Genomic DNA, 8,976 nt, shown 5'->3' on the forward strand with positions numbered 1-8,976 from the left:
AGTTGTACCTGAAGTATCTCTGATGCATGATGATGGGCTACCAGTCTACAGGTGTGTGTATCCTTTAAGAATATGGAGACACCACCACCTTTGGAGCTTCCGGCTGTATTCTGGGGCTGAAAGGTATGAAATGAGTTGTAGCCTGGAAGAGCAGGGGTGCTTTCTGCCACTTTAAACCAGGTCCCCGTTACAGCACAGATGTCGACATTCTCCATTTTGAGGAGAGCTTCGAATGAGGGCATATTGAGATTTAGGCTTCTAGCATTGAGCAGCATGACCTTCGGATTGCATTTGGGATGGCAAGAGCCTTAACCAGTACCCGGAATCCCAGGGATGACAGATGCAAGCCGTCTCTGACAAAGCATCGAGGTCTGTTGAACATGTCATTTCAGTCAGACAGATACTGGATCCCCTTAGAATGACACCACAAACTTAGCCAATTGTTGAAGTCAATCATTTTCTTCTCATACTCTGTGGTATCATTCTGGGTGATGGTAGAATACTGCTCAGGGTTAGGGTCATACCTGCCTTGGCCACATAATCTGAGAGTTCCATCACATCTCTTTTCATGTACTCCAGGGAGGTACGTCTCAGGTCATTCACACCCATGTGGACAATGACTGAGTCATATTTGTACTTATTGTGAAGTAACCTGAGTGCATGTGTTATGTGATAGATCCTTGCACCTGATAGACAGCGGACTGTCACCTTTTCCTTGTTCATCCTACTAAGTGGGACATCAGTGTGCCTCACAATTGAGTCTCCTATGATTAGTACATTGGGCAAAGTGCTTTGCCTTAAGGGCTTGGGTTGAGGGGCACACTGTGGTGGTATGCAATGTGTTCTGGGGTTGGTGTTGTGTTGTGATGGTTTGAGTGAGTTTCTGTCTCTGTGGTCTCTGTTTGGGTAAATCTTTATTGAGAGGCTCTGTGAAGGTGGGTGTATGGTTTATGTTTCTATGTGTGGGTTGTGATGGTTGGTGTTTTGAAGGGCTGTGTTTTCTATGTAGTGAGTTGCAGGTGTTGACCTTCTCTTGGCCAGCTAGTCCCCAGTCCTCATTGGAGCTTGCGCTCCTTCAAGTTTGGTGATATAAGTGCATCTCTCACAGGTATGAGTGTTGGGAGGTAAGAGGAGAGGGTTGTCTGTGTACATCAGACAGTTGCTACACTGTCTCAGAATGCCCAAGTGCACCAGGTTAGCAGGAGAAAGCACAGGAAATTGCCCTACAATTATACCAGGAGGGGTGGTCATAACTTATAAGTACTGGTGGTGTTACTGCATAGGAACAGCTAATGCTGATAGCACCTAAGTGTGCTACAATAAATGTTACAAAAGCCTGTTAAAGTGCTACCCGATTAAGCTAATTGAAGTGCAAGAAGTAAACAAGCACGTTCTAAGGGGAAAATTGAAGAGTAGACTTTCTGGCACTGGTAGTAGTTTAAGTCAGCTAAGCACCGCTGCGCAGTGTGCAAACACAGGCTTTTAAACCAGAAAGTTGAAAGGGATGGAAAAAAATGCCCAAATGGCCAATAAACTATTTCTGGACCAGAAAACCACTCCTCTTGTAGTAGATAGGCTACCTAGTGCTTACAAAATAGAAGGTTTCCCTCCAACACAGAAAGATCTGGGAGGACTCAAAAACTTACAAAAGAGTCCTGGATACAAATCTGTATCTGGACTAGACTAGTTACAGGAAAGGTGGGACACAAGCTTAGAACTTTTTTTTGTTTGTTTTTTTGCAGAAAAGCAAATAAAAAAAAACAAGGAATGTTGTCAGAATACCACACTTAGGATGTTGCCTGAGTGTGGTATTCTGTGAATAAGCAAAAGGACCTTGCATTAAAGATCATATAGGGATATTGTAGTGACATTGCAATGAGAGTAGTTTGATAAGGTGAAACTTTTCTCTCTGATGTGAGAAGAGTATAGTTGAGTGCAACCTTGCTCTAAATACCCAAGGCCCCCTTTGTTTTAGTGAGTTAGTGTAACATTCCTTTAAATTGTCAGGGCCCTTGCTGTTTTGAACTGTATATTGGTACCTTTCACTCTGAGTGATAAGATACACTGGTGTAAGAGCAGCATTGCAGTGTTGAAATGGTTTAGTTTGGATTGTGAGCTGCTGCTTTATGATCGAAAAAGGTGACGCTGTTCTAAATGGGTAGAGAGAATTGTTTTGTAAATTGTTCTTTCTCTCCATCTTATGATAGAGGCCCTGCTTTTTATATGGTAAGGTAAGCACCACTGTTGAGAATGTTACTTTTTGAGTGTTAGACCTTGTGAGATAAGCACTGCATATGACTGACATTGCATTATAAAGCATTGCTGTATTAATGGTAGGTAAGACATTGTTATGTGAAAGATGAGTGCCTTGCTCTTTGAAGGCTGAGCATGCTTTCTGTGAAAGGTAATCACTGCACATTTATTCTGAGTCCTCTGTGTAGTAGTCAAATCAGCATTGTTTATGAATCATTAGAGCTGTACTTTCTAAGAATATATTACAGTGCAGGTCTTTCCATGAGTTGTGGAGTATGTGTTTTAAATAGCAAGTGGCATTTTTTCTTCTGTAAAATCTTTAACAGACTGTACCATTCATGTTACAGATGAAAATGTAGAAGCAAATGAATGTGTGTTTTCCTTTGTATAAAATGTACCTTTATTTGAATAGTTAAGAAGTTGCTTTGGGTACCATTCTGGATAGATATGTTGAGGGGATGGTACACATTCTTCATAGTGTTACTCCCCCTACTGAGTGAAGAACTTTCTGAGGGCCAAGTTCAGACAACTCCAGAGGTGATCTGTAGGGGCTTTCATGCACAGATTTCCAAGGCTGTCCTTTGGTCCTCTCTTTAAGGAGGATATGTCAAATGGTCTTGTTAATAGTGTCTGTTAACTGCATTGTGATCTTGGCCTGGAGCAGCAACTCATTCTCAGATAACATTCTTCCTTATCTGTAATTGTCCTTGTTTTTATTTTATCTCCTACTATCTTTTTTTTTTATTTCCTTAGGGAGCAATTCTGACCACCATGCTAGCAACACGGAACTTTTCAGGTATGTATCTTGTGGACACTTTTATTTATTTATTTATTTTGCTTCAGAGAGTGATCCTTGTCATTATTTGTTACTTTATTATTTATTTGTTCTATTTTTTTGACAAATGATTTTATTTGATCAATAAAGTAAAAGGTAATAAATGATTGCTGTAAATAATCCAGAACATTTTGTTGTCCCATTTGGGAAGCTTAAGTATTTGTCCTGAATAGCTACAATTGGTAAGATAGAATGTTAAAGAAAAAATTATATTTTATACAAACAGAATAAAAATCAGTGTTGGATGTGCCCCTGATAATCCATCATCTACTGCAGAAAATTTGATCTAGTCTCAGGATGTGAATAAAATGTTTAAAATGAACTCAGTGCTCATTATGGACTCTGTGGAGGCTGTAGCTGTCCTTTCTTAGGATCTACATGTTTAACCGAAATATAAAACATGCGCACTTCTGTTATGATGGTGAGGTAAGGCTGCAGATATTAGATGCAGAGCAGAAATATTTTTTTGTTTGTTTTGCAGGAAAACCCTACTGGGATAAGTGATGCTCGGCTGTAGAAATAGCTACTGCTTGTTTTATTGTGGTGGCTGTAGGATGCACATAGTTAACACCATTACAGAGGCTGTGGCAGAACTTTCTTGTAATGCTGCCTAAATGCTTCTGCATGGTAGCCATACATTATATACATGGAATGTGTACAGTGATCTATCTCTGGTTAGGTATAAGTAGAATTTTAAGTTGCAGAAGAGAAATTAGGAGGGGGGGGTATCATTATGTAAATGCACAAGTTGTCTCATTTATCACTTGTCATGCTTCTTCTCTTATTTGTCTTACATTATTATCTTTAAAGATGACCATGGAAGCTTCTTGATTTACTGCACTTTATTTCACTAATTGCCAGGTCCTATGTAGATCACCTGCCATTATCTGGTCATAGCCTCCACCCATCTAGTCACTTTCATTTCACTTGTTTTTATGATCATCATGTAGTCTTTTCTCTAACTTCCTTTGACTACTTGTTGTACCTGTGATCAGGCATTTAATCCCTATCAGGTAGGAGTGACACAAGTTGGAGTAATATAATATAGGAAAGGACACACGGTTGGGATATAAGTGTATATTTTAGAAGTGGGTATCCACTTTTTAAGTAGCGAAGTCCGCTACTTACATTTTGTGTACAAAAAATGCATCAGTGTCCTAGATGTAATCTTTTTGCTTTCAAAATGTTTCATTCCAAGAACAGTATATGCATCCCATGAGTCTGTGATCCTTCGCTTTTTTCAGATAACAGAAACCATCCTCACTAAGGAGGAGGAGGAGGAGAGCAAGCTTCTTCTTCTCACTGTTACTTTGGAGGATGACATACTGCTGCTTACTCTCACTGAGAGAGCATGCTGCTTCTCACTGTTAGCGAGGAGGATGGCATGCTGCTGCTGCTGCTTACTCTCACTGAGAGAGCATGCTGCTTCTCACTGTTACTGAGGAGGATGGCATGCTGCTGCTTACTCTCACTGAGAGAGCATGCTGCTTCTCACTGTTAGCGAGGAGGATGGTATGCTGCTGCTGCTTACTCTCACTGAGAGAGCATTCTGCTTCTCACTGTTAGCAAGGAGGATGGCATGCTGCTGCTGCTTGCTCTCACTGAGAGAGCATGCTGCTTCTCACTGTTACTGAGGAGGATGGCATGCTGCTGCTTACTCTCACTGAGAGAGAGCATGCTGCTTCTGACTGTTACTGAGGAGGATGGCATGCTGCTGCTTACTCTCACTGAGAGAGCATGCTGCTTCTCACTGTTACTGAGGAGGATGGCATGCTGCTGCTTACTCTCACTGAGAGAGCATGCTGCTTCTCACTGTTACTGAGGAGGATGGCATGCTGCTGCTTACTCTCACTGAGAGAGCATGCTGCTTCTCACTGTTACTGAGGAGGATGGCATGCTGCTGCTTACTCTCACTGAGAGAGCATGCTGCTTCTCACTGTTAGCGAGGAGGATGGCATCCTGCTGCTGCTTGCTCTCACTGTTACTGAGGAGGATGGCATGCTGCTTACTCTCACTGAGAGAGCATGCTGCTTCTCTGTTACAGAGGAGGATGGCATGCTGCTGCTTACTCTCACTGAGAGAGCATGCTGCTTCTCACTGTTACTGAGGAGGATGGCATGCTGCTGCTTACTCTCACTGAGAGAGCATGCTGCTTCTCACTGTTAGCGAGGAGGATGGCATCCTGCTGCTGCTTGCTCTCACTGTTACTGAGGAGGATGGCATGCTGCTGCTTACTCTCACTGTTACTGAGGAGGATGGCATGCTGCTGCTTACTCTCACTGTTACTGAGGAGGATGGCATGCTGCTGCTTACTCTCACTGAGAGAGCATGCTGCTTCTCTGTTACAGAGGAGGATGGCATACTGCTGCTTACTCTCACTGAGAGAGCATGCTGCTTCTCATTGTTAGAGTGGAGGATGGCATGCTGCTGCTGCTTATTCTCACTGTTACTGAGGAGGATGGCATGCTGCTGCTTACTCTCACTGAGAGAGCATGCTGCTTCTCACTATTATGGAGGCTAACTTGCCTCTTCCTTCTTGAAAAGGAGAGTACGCTTTTGCTTACTTTTGCTAAGGAGGAGAGCATGTTGCTTCTCACTCTCACTGAGGAGCACATACTGTTCTTGACTCTTATTCAGGATGAGAGCACGCTGTTGCTCACTCTGAATGAGAACATGCTGCTGTTTACTTTCTCAGGGGATAAGAGAATATTGCTGTTCGTTTTGCTGAGGAGGACATGCTCCTGCTGCTCATTTTCACTGAGAAGGAGAACATATTGGCATTCTATTTTCATTCTTGCTGTTTTTATTGAATTAAGCTTTTGTCTGAATAATAGAGATGAGCTGAATGTTCTTGATATGGTAGGTACTTTGTGTGGTAGTAGAAAATCCATGGTGTAAATGAGTACTGATGTGGAACTTCAGTGATAGATCATTGCAGAAGTTTATCTGTTTGGTGCAGATTGCACTGTCTCTGTGAGAAGAAATTGTACACATCTAAATATATTCTCAAATCCTAAAAAGTGACTTTTCAGTGGCTTTGGGTTGGTAGACTTAGATAGCAAGAAGATCTTAATTTGAGAGACATTCTACAGTAAATAGCAGCTATAAAATCCTTCTTGAGAACATTCAGTTGTGAGCTATTGTAGTCTTTAGCTTCTGTGCTTGGTCGCCACACTCAGCTGCAAACAGTGGTTAAAGAAGGCTCTAAAGTCAGAGATTAGGCTGAATCCCTGGAAGTTGACTGTAGAGAAGGCACAGGAGTTCAGAGAAATACTCTGGGCTTTAGCATAGCACCTCAGGAAGAAGAGAAAATAGGTGGAGAAGGGTGATTCAGACATATGTGCAGAAAAGCAGAAGATAGTTTGCTGGAGATTTGAGACAGACAAGAGGAAGGCTAGAGCAAATGAGGGAGTCCAGCAAAAAGATGGATGGATTGTGTGAGAGAAGACATGCTACAGTCAGGCAAGACAATCAAAGAAGGTAGAAAAGTGGCATTGAATCGATAGAGAGATGGTGACTGTTGTCATAACAACCCAGTCTCCATGTAGAAAATGGGGAAAAAAGGCCATTGATGATGATGAAGAAAAATGGCAGCACCTGAAACCAGCATGTGTGAGGACTGTGGAACAGATATATGGTCGAGCCATGTATGGAAATAAAGTACATAAGGAAAGCAGGTAGTGGAATGCAGATGTCCAGAAAGTCTTCAAAAAAGGGAAGAGTGCAGACACAAATTATGGGGTAGAAAAGACAGACCAGGCTAAGAAGGAATTCTTTTGGCTAACAAAGAGGCTAAGAGAGCAGTTACAATAGCAAAGAACAGGGCACCAGCTTTTGGAAAGTGATTCAGCAGATGGCGCAAAGAAACTTTGTGGTTTCAAGGCAGATACAGAAAGATTAAGAAGATAGTCAGAGACCCTTCATTAGAGATGCCAGCAATAACTGTTCACCTGTCCATAGAACAGGAGTACTTCCTTCAGTTTCTGAACAAAGAAAACTCCACAGAGGTTGTACTATCAGTCTATGATGAAAGAAGAAGTGAAGCCCACCCTAGAAGAAGTAAAAACAATACTAAGAAAACTGAAGTCGGTGAAAGCAGGTGAGGTCACATCAGATATGCTCAAAATGCTGGATGAGTTGGGGGAGAAATGGCTCCCCAGAGTACTCATAGCAGTATGGAAAAAAAAGCTTATCCAAGATGAGTGGAGAATAAGCATTCTAGTGCCAGTGCACAAGAATAAAGGGGACATTCACAACTGTTGGCGCTATAGAGGTTTTAAACTCCTTTGACACTGCATGAAAGTTCAGGAGGTGATAATTGATAAACAAATACACAGAGTAGTAGAACGTATTAAGGGAGATGAGCAGTTCATATTCAAATCTGGATGCAGCACATCCGACCTAATGTTTCCAATGAGACAAATAGTTGAGAAAAAAGTCCACCTTTGCATTCCTTCACCTGGAGAAAGCATATGACAAAATCCCAAGAAAGTTGATTTGTACATCCTACAGTGGATCAGAGTCCTGGAAACATTAGTAGAATTAGTAGAATTATTGCAGGCTATATACAAGGACCCAATGACACAAGTATGATCAGTTTTCAGATCGCAAGGGGTTCCCAGTGTGAGTCGGTATTCATCAGGGTTCAGCTTCGAGCCCACCTTAATTCATACCAAAGATGAACTACATTAGCAAAGAGGTAAGAGAGGAAATAACAAAGCTGCTGTATGTTGGTGATGTAGCATTATAGGAACAAGAACTTCAGCAAATGATAGGGGGATGGAATGCAAAACTAAAGGCACATGGGATGAAATCGAATAAAGATAAGACAGTTGTAATGCCAGCAAATTGTGGATATCACAAGAAGCTGAAACAAGAGGAAACAGTGGAACAGGTTAACAGCTTCAAGTATCAGTGAGGGTTGTTTGAGGAGGAGGGAAGTTTAAATGAGGTCGAAATTAGAATCAGAATGGCTACAGCCAACTGCCACAGATTGTCAGGGATAGTGTGTGACAGAAAAATTCCAAAGAAGCTGAAAAATGAGATGTGCAAAAGAGTGGTTCGACCACTGTTACTGTATAGTTATAGAAATCTGGGCAGTAAAGGCAGAGCAGTGGAGGAAGCTAGAGGTGATAGAGATGAAGTGCATAAAATGGGTGGTAGGTGCACACTGTGGGACAGAAGAGGGCACAGGGACATCAGAGCAGGAACCAAAGTAGCGCTAGCTGCAGGAAAGGTCAAAGAAAAACAATCATGGTGGTTCAGGCACATGTTCAGGAAAGCAGCAGACAATCTATTAAAGACTGTTTGGGACAGATAGGAAGAAAGTAAGAGGAAATGAGGGCATCCAGCAAAAAGATGGACCATTTTTCTGAGATAAAAATTGAAGAAGGTAGGAGAGTGGCAATAAATTGAGAAAGATGGTAACAGTTGAACAACACCCTGACGCCATGTAGAAAATGTGAAAAAAGGGGGTTGATGATGATTGAATAGTTCTGTCCACTTGTCCGTTAGATTATGAACAGTGATAACTGGATGTTTTATGTTTGAGTTCCCATTCACTGATAAGTCTTGGAATTCCTGAATATTGTTTTGAGAGTCATTGTCCTATATGAGACTTTGATATGCCTTCTTAGGAATATAGACTGTTTTGCAGTAATCACCCTCTAGCCTGTTATGCAGCAACTTTTCACCCCTCCGAAGGTTCATTAAAACAGACCAAGACCCTGCTTCTCAAACTCAATAATTCAAGATCTAAATTCAGCAAACTTCATTCTACCTTCCTAAGACTTGCTGCTGAAAAAAAATCTGTAATCTATTTACTTATATCTTTAACCTCTCTCTTGCCTCAGATACTGTCCGAGCAGCATTAAAGATCACAGTCCTTA

The 8,976-nt window shown here is 41.7% G+C and overlaps 1 protein-coding gene across 12 annotated transcripts in view; it reads left to right on the plus strand.

Moving 5' to 3' along the window:
* CAMK2B (calcium/calmodulin dependent protein kinase II beta) overlaps window positions 1-8,976 on the plus strand; it is a 3,372,251-nt gene that overhangs the window by 1,833,760 nt on the left and 1,529,515 nt on the right. For all 12 annotated transcript variants that reach the window (XM_044084245.1, XM_044084244.1, XM_044084249.1 and 9 more), the window contains exon 12: window positions 3,007-3,049. In XM_044084245.1, coding sequence (XP_043940180.1) covers window positions 3,007-3,049 — 43 coding nt within the window. The remainder of the gene's footprint in view (window positions 1-3,006; window positions 3,050-8,976) is intronic.

Source organism: Protopterus annectens, chromosome 9.part0 (genome assembly GCF_019279795.1).
Source record: "Protopterus annectens isolate FY-2018-M chromosome 9.part0, PAN1.0, whole genome shotgun sequence".
Taxonomy (NCBI): Eukaryota; Metazoa; Chordata; order Ceratodontiformes; family Protopteridae; genus Protopterus; species Protopterus annectens.